The sequence below is a fragment of the Pseudophryne corroboree genome, chromosome 5 (assembly GCF_028390025.1).
Source record: "Pseudophryne corroboree isolate aPseCor3 chromosome 5, aPseCor3.hap2, whole genome shotgun sequence".
Taxonomy (NCBI): Eukaryota; Metazoa; Chordata; class Amphibia; order Anura; family Myobatrachidae; genus Pseudophryne; species Pseudophryne corroboree.
This window is the reverse complement of record NC_086448.1, coordinates 836,859,396-836,876,312: the sequence shown is the minus strand read 5'-3', so window position 1 is coordinate 836,876,312 and position 16,917 is coordinate 836,859,396. Positions and strand designations below refer to the sequence as shown.

The window sequence follows — 16,917 nt, the reverse complement described above, 5'->3', positions numbered from 1 at the left end:
CTGAGGCTGGGCTATTGTTCTCTGTTATCAGATATCCCATGTATAGGAAGATACTGTCCTCCAGGATCATTACTTGTATGTGAATACTACTAGTATCTCATTATATACAACTTGTAGTTCTGGAGTGGTGACCCTAGAACGTTCCTATCGCGGGCCTCTGTCGCGTGCAGTCTGCATGCAGTGCGGAGCAATTATTTGCAGCTGCGCACGCGGGACAGACGTCAGATTGGGCTATTAGGACCCTCAGTAATGGTCTCATCATACGCAGGTGCACAGTCACCGGCCATAACACCGATTTGTGCACAAGAGTAGAGACTTTCGATATATTTGCACATTGCCGCTGTATGCGACGGTGTAATCACTACGCTGTGTTGTTTTATGGTGTCCATGACAGATACAAGATGACCTGTGAATACACCTGGCCCAATCACCTCATGGACACAGACATGGAGGCCACCAAAGCTCTGATTGACCAGCATGAATTCCAGGATGATGTGGCTTACGGGTACACAAAAGTTTTCATCCGAACACCACAGACGCTCTTCAGCTTGGAACAAGAGCGGGCGCAGCTGATCCCTATCATTGTGCTCCTGATCCAGAAGGTGAGAGGTTCCCCCAGAATGTGCCGCTGGCTACGTGACCAATCCGACTAAGGATGTTTATTTGTATAATACGATGTAGCTGTCCAGCATGTGTGTACCATACTGTACTGCAGGGGCAGATGTAACATGTGCAGAGAGTTAGGTGTGGGAGGGGTGTCCTAGCTCAGAGCTACATTGCAGTGTGAGAATAAAGCTGCCCAGTATGTACATGCAGAAGCAGCCAGTAACTGAGCACCTGGGTAACACCATGCTGCACTGCAGGGGGCAGATGTAACATGTGCAGAGAGTTAGGTGTGAGAGGGGCGTGTCCTAGCTCAGAGCTACATTGCAGTGTGAGAATAAAGCTGCCCAGTATGTACATGCAGAAGCAGCCAGTAACTGAGCACCTGGGTAACACCATGCTGCACTGCAGGGGGCAGATGTAACATGTGCAGAGAGTTAGGTATGGGAGGGGTGTGTCTTAGCTCAGATCTACATTGCAGTGTGAGAATAAAGCTGCCCAGCATGTGTGGGCTACATGCAGAAGCAGCCAGTAACTGAGCACCTGGATAACACCATGCTGCACTGCAGGGGGGCAGATGTAACATGTGCAGAGAGTTAGGTGTGGGAGGGACGTGTCCTAGCTCAGAGCTACATTGCAGTGTGAGAATAAAGCTGCCCAGCATGTGTAGGCTACATGCAGAAGCAGCCAGTAACTGAGCACCTGGGTAACACCATGCTGCACTGCAAGAGGGGAGATGTAACATGTGCAGAGAGTTAGGTATGGGAGGGGTGTGTCCTAGCTCAAATCTACATTGCAGTGTGAGAATAAAGCTGCCAGCATGTGTGGGCTACATGCAGAAGCAGCCAGTAACTGAGCACCTGGGTAACACCATGCTGCACTGCAGGGGGCAGATGTAACATGTGCAGAGAGTTAGGTATGGGAGGGGTGTGTCCTATCTCAGATCTACATTGCAGTGTGAGAATAAAGCTGCCCAGCATGTGTGGGCTACATGCAGAAGCAGCCAGTAACTGAGCACCTGGGTAACACCATACTGCACTGCAGGGGGGCAGATGTAACATGTGCAGAGAGTTAGGTATGGGAGGGGTGTGTCCTAGCTCAGAACTACATTGCAGTGTAAGAATAAAGCTGCCAGCATGTGTGGGCTACATGCAGAAGCAGCCAGTAACTGAGCACCTGGGTAACACCATGCTGCACTGCAGGGGGCAGATGTAACATGTGCAGAGAGTTAGGTGTGGGAGGAGTGTGTCCTAGCTCAGAGCTACATTGCAGTGTGAGAATAAAGCTGCCAGCATGTGTGCGCTACATGCAGAAGCAGACAGCAACTGAGCACCTGGGTAACACCATGCTGCACTGCAGGGAGCAGAGGTAACATGTGCAGAGAGTTAGGTATGGGAGGGGTGTGTCCTAGCGCAGAGCTACATTGCAGTGTGAGAATAAAGCTGCCCAGTATGTGTGGGCTACATGCAGAAGCAGCCAGTAACTGGGCACCCAGGTAACACCATGCTGCACTGTAGGGGGCAGAGGTAACATGTGCAGAGAGTTAGGTGTGGGAGGGGCGTGTCCTAGCTCAGAGCTACATTGCAGTGTGAGAATAAAGCTGCCCAGCATGTGTGGGCTACATGCAGAAGCAGCCAGTAACTTGAGCACCTAGGTAACACCATGCTGCACTGCAGGGGGCAGATGTAACATGTGCAGGGAGTTAGGTGTGGGAGGGGCGTGTCCTAGCTCAGAGCTACATTGCAGTGTGAGAATAAAGCTGCCCAGCATGTGTGGGCTACAGGCAGAAGCAGCCAGTAACTGAGCACCTGGGTAACACCATGCTGCACTGCAGGGGGCAGATGTAACATGTGCAGAGAGTTAGGTGTGGGAGGGATGTGTCCTAGCCCAGATCTACATTGCAGTGTGAGAATAAAGCTGCCCAGCATGTGTGGGCTACATGCAGAAGCAGCCAGTAACTGAGCACCTGGGTAACACCATGCTGCACTGCAGGGGGCAGATGTAACATGTGCAGAGAGTTAGGTGTGGGAGGGGTATGTCCTAGCTCAGATCTACATTGCAGTGTGAAAATAAAGCTGCATGTGTGGGCTACATGCAGAAGCAGCCAGTATTTACCCTGCATGCAAACACAGTATATGTTTTTCCTTACCCCCGTACTGCAGCATGTATTCTTTTTTTTTGCTTCCAACTCAGAATCAGGACAGTTAATGGAATCCATCAGAAACCTGAAGTTAGAAGTGGGATTTTCTGGGTAGCCAGTTTCTGGACGGTGCAGGCCAGTCCTTGTTCTAAAGAACTACTCCCATCTGACAATGTAGAGGTGCACCTAGTGCCACCTGCTAGGTCCTGGGCAGATGACTTGGAGAGAGAAATGGTTGTTAGAACAATGGGACAGAAGCATAAGGTGACACGACATGCGTGGGTGGGTGTCAGAGAGACAGAAGCCTCTGCGTGTGCCCGGCTGCAGGGCGACATCCTCCAGACACCGCTGGAAGGGAAGGCAGAGATATACCAAACAGCACTGAGGGACCATCTCCTAAGGCAGTGGCTGTGGTCACCACTGGTCTCTATGCACTGGTGACAGCCACAGGGGGGTCAATTTAGTAAGGTGGGAGTTTTTTTTAGAAGTGGTGATGTTGCTCATAGCAACCAATCAGATTCTACTTAACATATATCTAGATGCTTCTAGAACAGGCATGTCCAAACTGCAGCCCTCCAGCTGTTGAGAAACTACACATCCCAGCATGCCCTGACACATCTTTAGCATTCTCTGACAGCAAAACAGTGTCAGGGCATGCTGGGATTTGTAGTTTCACAACAGCTGGAGGGCCGCAGTTTGGACATGCCTGTTTTAGAAGATAATAGAATCTGATTGGTTGCTGACTTGCTGTGGGCAACATCACCAGTTCTAAAAAAACCTCCCACCTTAGTAAATTTACCCCAGGGTGTGCAGGACCGTCACCGGTGGGCAGGACAGATTGATGCGGGGATTATATCTGCTCCCCTTCTGCAATGAGACAGAAGTGGCCGTCCTTACTCTAGGAAGCACACGGGCAGGGCAGGCTGCGTGTCTGATTTTCTATGTTGGTATGTATTGTATACTGTATATGTACATATATATACACACATATATCTATACATTGTAAGAGTCATGCATTTGTAAGTAATTTCTGCCCTAATTCATTGCTGCTGTGACATATTGTGTCTGTGAGACCCGTGCGGCAGATGTGGCCCTCGCAGGCATGTATCTGGCTCCGTGCCTAGAACCAGCAGCGTTGTTCCATCACAATCTCTAATAGGATCCAGCCAAACAGCAAAACAAATATTCCAACGAAAAGCGTCTTGTTCAGTCACTGAGCCCAGGTGGGGATAGTCAGGTGACACCGGGACCGGGGTCATAGGCCACGGCTCCCGTATAAATCTCTATCAAACATGCACCCCCAAAATGTTTCTCCTGATAGAAAAGAAGTGAGGAAATGAGAACTCACACTCAGATATCCCGTCAGCAGATCCCACACATGTGCGCACAATTACAGCCATGTGCGGAGACACATACAGAGCGGGGACAGGCTGACGTCTAACGGCCCCACAGCAGGAACATCACACAGCGTCCCTGATGATGTATTATCCTATTACATTGTATTATGCTCCTGCTCCCCAGTCCCCCCCCCCCCCCCACACACACACGCACCCCCCCCCCCCACCCCCCAGCGCTGTATGATACTGTCTTGTCCTAATTATCCCCAAACTCCCCCCAGGCCTGTATAATACTGTATCATCCTCCTGCTGGGATCTGTCAGTCCCTACGCTCTAGGCTGTCAGTGTTCAAGTCAGGACTTGTGATTTTATGTTGGACTCGGGCCCTGACACCTCCACTGATGTAAATCCTGGTATGTTGGACTCGGGCCCTGACACGTGCAGTAATGTAAATCCTGGTATGTTGGACTCGGGCCCTGACACCAGCACTGATATAAATCCTGGTATGTTGGACTCGGGCCCTGACACGTGCAGTAATGTAAATCCTGGTATGTTGGACTCGGGCCCTGACACCAGCACTGATATAAATCCTGGTATGTTAGACTCGGGCCCTGACACCTGCAGTAATGTAAATCCTGGTATGTTGGACTCAGGCCCTGACACCTGCACTGATGTAAATCCTGGTATGTTGGACTCGGGCCCTGACACCAGCACTGATATAAATCCTGGTATGTTAGACTCGGGCCCTGACACCTGCAGTAATGTAAATCCTGGTATGTTGGACTCGGGCCCTGACACCTGCAGTAATGTAAATCCTGGTATGTTGGACTTGGGCCCTGACAATTGCACTGATGTAAATCCTGGTATGATTTTATCTTAGACCGAGCGCTGTCTGTTCTAATGTTCTATGCAATGTGTGGCAACTAAAAAAATTATGTGCAATGTGTAACAACCAAAAATAATAATAAAATAAAATGAAAATCTAATTGAAAAAAATAAAAAAGTATAATATTGAAGAAAATATAAAATAAGAAAATGAAATAAAAATAAAAATAAAAATAAAAATGAAAATAAAAATAAAAATAAAAATATTAAATATAAAAAATATAAAAAAATAATATAAAAAAATAATAAAGAATAAATAATAAATAAATAAATAAAAAATAAAATATATAAAAAAATAATAATAAAATAATAAATAATAAATAAAAAATAGATAAAAGTAAAAATTAAAAATATATATTTTTAATTTTTACTTTTATCTATTTTTTATTTATTATTTATTATTTTATTATTTTTTTTATATTTTATTTTTTATTTTTTATTTATTTATTTATTATTTATTATTTATTATTGTTTTATATTATTTTTTTATATTTTTTATACTTTTATTACTTATTTTTTATGATTTATTTATTATTGTTATTCCCTACCTTCCCCTTTCTCCCAAAAAGTGCAATTGCTTTTAAGCCTAGGGAATACTTAATTACATATTCCCTTTTTTACCATGAGGTTGCCGCCGAGAACCTCATTTCCGGTTCCGGCCACTTCCCGTTTTTCTAATAAAGTTATTACAGATAAAAAGGAGCATAATCCCAAGAACTTCATCACTTCCTTGAGAAAGAATCCAGCTCTGGATTCGAAACGCGTTGGAACAAGAAGGAGCAGACACAGAGGACATTTCACATCGCCACCTCCGCCGCCAGCATTTGAACTACCGGAAGTGAAGACCCGAACTTCCGGTCGCGGCAGGTCGGCTCTAAACAGCGGCTACAGCACAGCAAGTGGAAAGCAGCCAAAGCCCAGCACCAAGGCAGGACTGACTTACCAAGCTGACAGGAACAAACATCACCAACACTACCGGAAGCTACTCCCGGTCACGGCCTCAGCAAAGAAGAAACTAACAGGGTAAGATAGGGATAGTTTTTTCTATTAAGAGACTGTTTCCTCTCCTGAACTGGTGTCTAAAAGCTCCAACTAAAGCTCCAACAAAGGAGCTGTAAACATTGCACTATTTTCCTTCCCTTCCCCACCTTCCTAACCCTCTCTTTTTTATTTTTTATTTTATTTTAATTTTATTTTTATCTTTATTTTTATTTTTATTTTCATTTTTATTTTTATTTTTATTTTTATTTCATTTTCTTATTTTATATTTTCTTCAATATTATACTTTTTTATTTTTTTCAATTAGATTTTCATTTTATTTTATTATTATTTTTGGTTGTTACACATTGCACATAATTTTTTTAGTTGCCACACATTGCATAGAACATTAGAACAGACAGCGCTCGGTCTAAGATAAAATCCTAACAACTCACCTCTAAACAACCTGAGCAGCTTTACATCACAGCGCAGCCTACTATACAATTCTTTTCTCGTAAATCCTGGTATGTTGGACTCGGGCCCTGACACCTGCACTGATGTAAATCCTGGTATGTTGGACTCTAGCCCTGACACGTGCAGTAATGTAAATCCTGGTATGTTGGACTCGGGCCCTGACACCTGCACTGATGTAAATCCTGGTATGTTGGACTCGGGCCCTGACACCGGCACCAATGTAAATCCTGGTATGTTGGACTCGGGCCCTGACACCTGCACTGATGTAAATCCTGGTATGTTAGACTCGGTCCCTGACACCTGCAGTAATGTAAATCCTGGTATATTGTACTCGGACCCTTACACCGGCACTAATGTAAATCCTGGTATGTTGTACTCGGGCCCTGACACCTGCACTGATGTAAATCCTGGTATGTTGGACTCGGGCCCTGACACCTGCAGTAATGTAAATCCTGGTATGTTGGACTCGGGCCCTGACACCTGCAGTAATGTAAATCCTGGTATGTTGGAATTGGGCCCTGACACCTGCAGTAATGTAAATCCTGGTATGTTGGACTCGGGCCCTGACTCCTGCAGTAATGTAAATCCTGGTATGTTGGACTCGGGCCCTGACACCTGCAGTAATGTAAATCCTGGTATGTTGGACTCTGGCCCTGACACCTGCAGGAATGCAAATCCTGGTATGTTGGACTCGGGCCCTGACACCTGCAGTAATGTAAATCCTGGTATGTTGGACTCGGGCCCTGACACCTGCAGTAATGTAAATCCCGGTACATTGTTGTGGTGTTTGTGCACCGGGTCATATTGTCATCTGTTGGTGCACATTCACAGAATCTCACTCAGAGCTGCAATATTATTATTCTAATATCTGTGGACGGTGATCAGGGCCATGCAGCTCCAATCCTGACAGCCGGACAGAGCCCTCGTATTGGGACTATCCCTCTGATATCATAACGATTGAGAGGTAGGATTCAGTGATAGTCATGCACCTGTCCCGGTATCATTGCACTGTCTTACCCACTGCACTATGCCAGGTAACAATCATAGCTGTTCCATTACCCTTCCTCATATATCTTATATGACTTTGTGTTGTGCCATGAGCAATGACCAGGTCACTATTTTTATTACCGCATTGTGAGTTGGGGCAAATTATCACGTCCCAACCAAATAAAATATGCAGTTTGTGGTAAATAAAATACGCTCCTAAATCTTTTTTTATTTTCCTACAGCAGATTAAAACTAGTTGCACACTATAGAATAATGTCAGAGCGTGTACGCAGCACCCGGGTCTGATTGGACAAAGGCCCTCATTCAGACCTGATCACTCACTTGCTATTTTTTGCAGCGCTGCGATCAGATAGTCGCCGCCCATAGGGGAATGTATTTTAGCTATGCAAGGGTGCGATCGCATGTGCAACCGAGCGGTACAAAAAAACTTTGTGCAGTTTCTGAGTTGCCCAGAACTTACTCAGCCTGTCCGGTGCCGGAATTGACGTCAGACACCCTCCCTGCGAACGCTTGGACACGCCTGCATTTCCCCAACCACTCCCAGAAAACGGTCAGTTGACACCCATAAACGCCTTCTTCCTGTCAATCTCCTTCTTTGTAAAACCCATCGCTCAGCAACGATCTGCTTTGTACCTGTGCGACGCACCTGTGCATTGCGGTGCATACGCATGCGCAGTACTGACCTGATCACAGTGCTGCAAAAAAAAAAGCTAGCGTGCGATCAGGTCTGAATTAGGCCCTAGATGATTAGGTGAGATCTGCTGCAGAACGCTTCTCTAAAATGATGAGCCGCACATGGGGGTCATTCAGGTGCGGTTGTCCTTCCTACTCCTGTTGCGGTGATTTGCCGTATGCAATTGTGATTATCTGCTAATATAGGCAGAAGCTAACATGTGCAAAAGGACGCCCACTGCGACCGCATCGCGGTACTGCTTACGGTGCTGCATGATTGCAGAAACATCGGTAACATCACTGCACATCGGGTCGTCACGCAGAGTCTGAGTGCCTCTGTATATGCGCAGGCTGAGCGGCTCTACCGTACGCACAGGCCTCTCCAGTACCAAGTGCGATCGCAGCTGCTAATACGCACCCCCAGAAACGCTGTCCGAACGGCCATGACACTCCTGCGTTCACCCGACCAATCTCCATTACCAAAAAATCGTAAAGGTGGTTGGAGTGTGGATGACATTGGTGGTCATTCCGAGTTGTTCGCTCGCTAGCAGTTTTTAGCATCCGTGCAAACGCTATGCCGCCGCCCACTGGGAGTGTATTGCAGCTTAGCAGAAGTGCGAACGAAAGGATCGCAGAGCGGCTACAAAGTTTTTGTGCAGTTTCAGAGTAGCTCAAAACCTACTCAGCGCTTGCGATCACTTCAGACTGTTCAGTTCCTGTTTTGACGTCACAAACACGCCCTGCGTTCGCCCAGCCACGCCTGCGTTTTTTCTGGCACACCTGCGTTTTTTCGAACACTCCCTGAAAACGGTCAGTTGACACCCAGAAACGCCCACTTCCTGTCAATCACTCTGCGGCAGCCAGTGCGACTGAAATGCATCGCTAGACCCTGTGTGAAACTACATCGTTCGTTGTAATAGTACGTCGCGCGTGCGCATTGTGCCACATACGCATGTGCAGAAGTGCCTTTTTTTTGCCTCATCGCTGCACAGCGAACGAAAGCAGCTAGAGATCAACTCGGAATGACCCCCATTGTTCTGTCGTGTACTTGGCATTACAGTGTTACTGAGGCGCCTCTTCCGCTGGTCACTGTATACCCCTCTATACTGGAGGTCCGCGGTGGCACCGATCAGTCCGGTTCTCCTGCCCACCAGTTTCCGCCCCGTGTTCCTGGCACTGATGTGGCGTGTGTGCCCGGCCGTTACAGCTGTTCCCCAGGAGAAACATCTGTCACTTATTGACGCTGTCCTCGGATAATCCGTGTCCCGTGTCAGAGGGGGAATTATAGACAATGGCGGGAGGGGAGCCCTCAGGTTAATGAGCTTTCAGGAGTAATAAGATAAAGGGAATCAGTAGACGCCGTGTGTCACGGGACAGACAGAGATATTACCCTGCGCACGGGGCCAGGGATGATGTCACCGAGAACTTTCTGCCACCGTAGGACAGAATTTATTGATGGAGAGAAAGGGGAACATTTCACACACAAATAATACTATAGACACTAGAACGTATGCGGATCCTCATCACACCCCTGCCACCAATTCACAGTCAGTGACATCCGCATATTTCCAGCTGTGACGCCCTCCCCTTGTCGTAGCTGGCTGACATGAGACTGGGCTGCGACTGGGGGGGCTTCACGGAGAGTACAGAGAGGCTAAAAAACTGCAGCACTCAATGGGAATATAGTGCAGGGGTGAGGGACGAGATCCCAGCAGCTGGGATAGAGACAGTCAGGAAACTAACAGCGGGATCCCAGTGGTCAGAATCCCAACACATCCCGCAACTTTCTCCCTACCCTTACTCCTACTCCTAACCCTAACCCACCCCTCCCACAGCCTAACCCTAGCCGTCCCCTCCCCACAGACAAGCCCTAACCTTCCCCACCCCCACAGTGTAACCCTAACACACACACCCGCCCCCTGCAGCCCAGCCCTAACCTCCCCCACCTCCACAGATTAACCCTAACCCACCCCTCCCACAACCTAACCCTAACCTTCCCCAACCCCAAAGACAAGCCCTAACCTTCCCCAACCCCACAGTGTAACCCTAACACACACACACACACACACACACACACACACACACACACACACACACGCCCCCCGCAGCCTAGCCCTAACCTCCCCCACAGCTTAACCCTAACCCACCCCTCCCACAGCCTAACCCTAGCCATCCCCTCCCCACAGACAACCCTAACCTTCCCCACCCCCACAGTGTAACCCTAACCCCCCCCTGCAGCCTAGCCCTAACCTCCCCCACCCCCACAGTGTAACCCTAACACACACACACACACACACACACACACACACACACACACACACACCCCCGCCCCCTGCAGCCTAGCCCTAACCTCCCCCACCCCTCCCACAACCTAACCCTAACCGTCCCCTCCCCACAGACAAGCCCTAACCTTCCCCACCCCCACAGTGTAACCCTAACACACACCACCCCCGCCCCCTGCAGCCCAGCCCTAACCTCCCCCACCCCCACAGTGTAACCCTAACACACACCCCCCCGCCCCCTGCAGCCTAGCCCTAACCTCCCCCACCCCCACAGCTTAACCCTAACCCACCCCTCCCACAACCTAACCCTAACCGTTCCCTCCCCACAGACACGCCCTAACCTTCCCCACCCCCACAGTGTAACCCTAACACACACACCCGCCCCCTGCAGCCCAGCCCTAACCTCCCCCACCCCCACAGTGTAACCCTAACACACACACACCCCGCCCCCTGCAGCCCAGCCCTAACCTCCCCCACCTCCACAGTGTATCCCTAACACACACACCCCCCGCCCCCTGCAGCCTAGCCCTAACCTTCCCCACCCCCACAGTGTAACCCTAACACACACACCCGCCCCCTGCAGCCCAGCCCTAACCTCCCCCACCCCCACAGTGTAACCCTAACACACACACACCCCGCCCCCTGCAGCCCAGCCCTAACCTCCCCCACCTCCACAGTGTATCCCTAACACACACACCCCCCGCCCCCTGCAGCCTAGCCCTAACCTCCCCCATCCCCACAGTGTAACCCTAACACACACCCCCCCCTGCAGCCTAGCCCTAACCTCCCCCACCCCCACAGTGTAACCCTAACACCCCCCCCCCCCGCCCCCTGCAGCCTAGCCCTAACCTCCCCCACCCCCACAGTGTAACCCTAACACTAGAGATGAGCGCCTGAAATTTTTCGGGTTTTGTGTTTTGGTTTTGGGTTCGGTTCCGCGGCCGTGTTTTGGGTTCGAACGCGTTTTGGCAAAACCTCACCGAATTTTTTTTGTCGGATTCGGGTGTGTTTTGGATTCGGGTGTTTTTTTCAAAAAACACTAAAAAACAGCTTAAATCATAGAATTTGGGGGTCATTTTGATCCCAAAGTATTATTAACCTCAAAAACCATAATTTACACTCATTTTCAGTCTATTCTGAATACCTCACACCTCACAATATTATTTTTAGTCCTAAAATTTGCACCGAGGTCGCTGTGTGAGTAAGATAAGCGACCCTAGTGGCCGACACAAACACCGGGCCCATCTAGGAGTGGCACTGCAGTGTCATGCAGGATGTCCCTTCCAAAAAACCCTCCCCAAACAGCACATGACGCAAAGAAAAAAAGAGGCGCAATGAGGTAGCTGTGTGAGTAAGATTAGCGACCCTAGTGGCCGACACAAACACCGGGCCCATCTAGGAGTGGCACTGCAGTGTCACGCAGGATGGCCCTTCCAAAAAACCCTCCCCAAACAGCACATGACGCAAAGAAAAAAAGAGGCGCAATGAGGTAGCTGTGTGAGTAAGATTAGCGACCCTAGTGGCCGACACAAACACCGGGCCCATCTAGGAGTGGCACTGCAGTGTCACGCAGGATGTCCCTTCCAAAAAACCCTCCCCAAACAGCACATGACGCAAAGAAAAAAAGAGGCGCAATGAGGTAGCTGTGTGAGTAAGATTAGCGACCCTAGTGGCCGACACAAACACCGGGCCCATCTAGGAGTGGCACTGCAGTGTCACGCAGGATGTCCCTTCCAAAAAACCCTCCCCAATCAGCACATGATGCAAAGAAAAAGAAAAGAAAAAAGAGGTGCAAGATGGAATTGTCCTTGGGCCCTCCCACCCACCCTTATGTTGTATAAACAAAACAGGACATGCACACTTTAACCAACCCATCATTTCAGTGACAGGGTCTGCCACACGACTGTGACTGATATGACGGGTTGGTTTGGACCCCCCCCAAAAAAGAAGCAATTAATCTCTCCTTGCACAAACTGGCTCTACAGAGGCAAGATGTCCACCTCATCTTCACCCTCCGATATATCACCGTGTACATCCCCCTCCTCACAGATTATCAATTCGTCCCCACTGGAATCCACCATCTCAGCTCCCTGTGTACTTTGTGGAGGCAATTGCTGCTGGTCAATGTCTCCACGGAGGAATTGATTATAATTCATTTTAATGAACATCATCTTCTCCACATTTTCTGGATGTAACCTCGTACGCCGATTGCTGACAAGGTGAGCGGCGGCACTAAACACTCTTTCGGAGTACACACTTGTGGGAGGGCAACTTAGGTAGAATAAAGCCAGTTTGTGCAAGGGCCTCCAAATTGCCTCTTTTTCCTGCCAGTATAAGTACGGACTGTGTGACGTGCCTACTTGGATGCGGTCACTCATATAATCCTCCACCATTCTATCAATGTTGAGAGAATCATATGCAGTGACAGTAGACGACATGTCCGTAATCGTTGTCAGGTCCTTCAGTCCGGACCAGATGTCAGCATCAGCAGTCGCTCCAGACTGCCCTGCATCACCGCCAGCGGGTGGGCTCGGAATTCTGAGCCTTTTCCTCGCACCCCCAGTTGCGGGAGAATGTGAAGGAGGAGATGTTGACAGGTCGCGTTCCGCTTGACTTGACAATTTTGTCACCAGCAGGTCTTTCAACCCCAGCAGACCTGTGTCTGCCGGAAAGAGAGATCCAAGGTAGGCTTTAAATCTAGGATCGAGCACGGTGGCCAAAATGTAGTGCTCTGATTTCAACAGATTGACCACCCGTGAATCCTTGTTAAGCGAATTAAGGGCTGCATCCACAAGTCCCACATGCCTAGCGGAATCGCTCCCTTTTAGCTCCTTCTTCAATGCCTCCAGCTTCTTCTGCAAAAGCCTGATGAGGGGAATGACCTGACTCAGGCTGGCAGTGTCTGAACTGACTTCACGTGTGGCAAGTTCAAAGGGCATCAGAACCTTGCACAACGTTGAAATCATTCTCCACTGCACTTGAGACAGGTGCATTCCACCTCCTATATCGTGCTCAATTGTATAGGCTTGAATGGCCTTTTGCTGCTCCTCCAACCTCTGAAGCATATAGAGGGTTGAATTCCACCTCGTTACCACTTCTTGCTTCAGATGATGGCAGGGCAGGTTCAGTAGTTTTTGGTGGTGCTCCAGTCTTCTGTACGTGGTGCCTGTACGCCGAAAGTGTCCCGCAATTTTTCTGGCCACCGACAGCATCTCTTGCACGCCCCTGTCGTTTTTTAAAAATTCTGCACCACCAAATTCAAGGTATGTGCAAAACATGGGACGTGCTGGAATTTGCCCATATTTAATGCACACACAATATTGCTGGCGTTGTCCGATGCCACAAATCCACAGGAGAGTCCAATTGGGGTAAGCCATTCTGCGATGATCTTCCTCAGTTGCCGTAAGAGGTTTTCAGGCTGTGTGCGTATTCTGGAAAGCGGTGATACAAAGCGTAGCCTGCCTAGGAAAGAGTTGGCGTTTGCGAGATGCTGCTACTGGTGCCGCCGCTGCTGTTCTTGCGGCGGGAGTCCATACATCTACCCAGTGGGCTGTCACAGTCATATAGTCCTGACCCTGCCCTGCTCCACTTGTCCACATGTCCGTGGTTAAGTGGACATTGGGTACAACTGCATTTTTTAGGACACTGGTGAGTCTTTTTCTGACGTCCGTGTACATTCTCGGTATCGCCTGCCTAGAGAAGTGGAACCTAGATGGTATTTGGTAACGGGGGCACACTGCCTCAATAAATTGTCTAGTTCCCTGTGAACTAACGGCGGATACCGGACGCACGTCTAACACCAACATAGTTGTCAAGGACTCAGTTATCCGCTTTGCAGTAGGATGACTGCTGTGATATTTCATCTTCCTCGCAAAGGACTGTTGAACAGTCAATTGCTTACTGGAAGTAGTACAAGTGGGCTTACGACTTCCCCTCTGGGATGACCATCGACTCCCAGCGGCAACAACAGCAGCGCCAGCAGCAGTAGGCGTTACACGCAAGGATGCATCGGAGGAATCCCAGGCAGGAGAGGACTCGTCAGAATTGCCAGTGACATGGCCTGCAGGACTATTGGCATTCCTGGGTAAGGAGGAAATTGACACTGAGGGAGTTGGTGGGGTGGTTTGCGTGAGCTTGGTTACAAGAGGAAGGGATTTACTGGTCAGTGGACTGCTTCCGCTGTCACCCAAAGTTTTTGAACTTGTCACTGACTTATTATGAATGCGCTGCAGGTGACGTATAAGGGAGGATGTTCCGAGGTGGTTAACGTCCTTACCCCTACTTATTACAGCTTGACAAAGGGAACACACGGCTTGACACCTGTTGTCCGCATTTCTGGTAAAATACCTCCACACCGAAGAGCTGATTTTTTTGGTATTTTCACCTGGCATGTCAACGGCCATATTCCTCCCACGGACAACAGGTGTCTCCCCGGGTGCCTGACTTAAACAAACCACCTCACCATCAGAATCCTCCTGGTCAATTTCCTCCCCAACGCCAGCAACACCCATATCCTCCTCATCCTGGTGTACTTCAACACTGACATCTTCAATCTGACTATCAGGAACTGGACTGCGGGTGCTCCTTCCAGCACTTGCAGGGGGCGTGCAAATGGTGGAAGGCGCATGCTCTTCACGTCCAGTGTTGGGAAGGTCAGGCATCGCAACCGACACAATTGGACTCTCCTTGTGGATTTGGGATTTCGAAGAATGCACAGTTCTTTGCTGTGCTGCTTTTGCCAGCTTGAGTCTTTTCATTTTTCTAGCGAGAGGCTGAGTGCTTCCATCCTCATGTGAAGCTGAACCACTAGCCATGAACATAGGCCAGGGCCTCAGCCGTTCCTTGCCACTCCGTGTGGTAAATGGCATATTGGCAAGTTTACGCTTCTCCTCCGACAATTTTATTTTAGGTTTTGGAGTCCTTTTTTTACTGATATTTGGTGTTTTGGATTTGACATGCTCTGTACTATGACATTGGGCATCGGCCTTGGCAGACGACGTTGCTGGCATTTCATCGTCTCGGCCATGACTAGTGGCAGCAGCTTCAGCACGAGGTGGAAGTGGATCTTGATCTTTCCCTAATTTTGGAACCTCAACATTTTTGTTCTCCATATTTTAATAGGCACAACTAAAAGGCACCTCAGGTAAACAATGGAGATGGATGGATTGGATACTAGTATACAATTATGGACGGGCTGCCGAGTGCCGACACAGAGGTAGCCACAGCCGTGAACTACCGCACTGTACTGTGTCTGCTGCTAATATATAGACTGGTTGATAAAGAGATAGTATACTCGTAACTAGTATGTATGTATAAAGAAAGAAAAAAAAACCACGGTTAGGTGGTATATACAATTATGGACGGGCTGCCGAGTGCCGACACAGAGGTAGCCACAGCCGTGAACTACCGCACTGTACTGTGTCTGCTGCTAATATATAGACTGGTTGATAAAGAGATAGTATACTCGTAACTAGTATGTATGTATAAAGAAAGAAAAAAAAACCACGGTTAGGTGGTATATACAATTATGGACGGGCTGCCGAGTGCCGACACAGAGGTAGCCACAGCCGTGAACTACCGCACTGTACTGTGTCTGCTGCTAATATAGACTGGTTGATAAAGAGATAGTATACTCGTAACTAGTATGTATGTATAAAGAAAGAAAAAAAAACCACGGTTAGGTGGTATATACAATTATGGACGGGCTGCCGAGTGCCGACACAGAGGTAGCCACAGCCGTGAACTACCGCACTGTACTGTGTCTGCTGCTAATATATAGACTGGTTGATAAAGAGATAGTATACTCGTAACTAGTATGTATGTATAAAGAAAGAAAAAAAAACCACGGTTAGGTGGTATATACAATTATGGACGGGCTGCCGAGTGCCGACACAGAGGTAGCCACAGCCGTGAACTACCGCACTGTACTGTGTCTGCTGCTAATATATAGACTGGTTGATAAAGAGATAGTATACTCGTAACTAGTATGTATGTATAAAGAAAGAAAAAAAAACCACGGTTAGGTGGTATATACATTTATGGACGGGCTGCCGAGTGCCGACACAGAGGTAGCCACAGCCGTGAACTACCGCACTGTACTGTGTCTGCTGCTAATATATAGACTGGTTGATAAAGAGATAGTATACTCGTAACTAGTATGTATGTATAAAGAAAGAAAAAAAAACCACGGTTAGGTGGTATATACAATTATGGATGGGCTGCCGAGTGCCGACACAGAGGTAGCCACAGCCGTGAACTACCGCACTGTACTGTGTCTGCTGCTAATATATAGACTGGTTGATAAAGAGATAGTATACTCGTAACTAGTATGTATGTATAAAGAAAGAAAAAAAAACCACGGTTAGGTGGTATATACAATTATGGACGGGCTGCCGAGTGCCGACACAGAGGTAGCCACAGCCGTGAACTACCGCACTGTACTGTGTCTGCTGCTAATATAGACTGGTTGATAAAGAGATAGTATACTCGTAACTAGTATGTATGTATAAAGAAAGAAAAAAAAACCACGGTTAGGTGG

At 48.4% G+C, this 16,917-nt stretch overlaps 1 protein-coding gene across 1 annotated transcript in view; it reads left to right on the top strand.

The window, feature by feature from the left end:
- Positions 1–16,917, top strand: part of MYO1G (myosin IG) — a 508,951-nt gene that overhangs the window by 151,033 nt on the left and 341,001 nt on the right. The window contains exon 16 of the mRNA XM_063924584.1: positions 395–602. Coding sequence (XP_063780654.1) covers positions 395–602 — 208 coding nt within the window. The remainder of the gene's footprint in view (positions 1–394; positions 603–16,917) is intronic.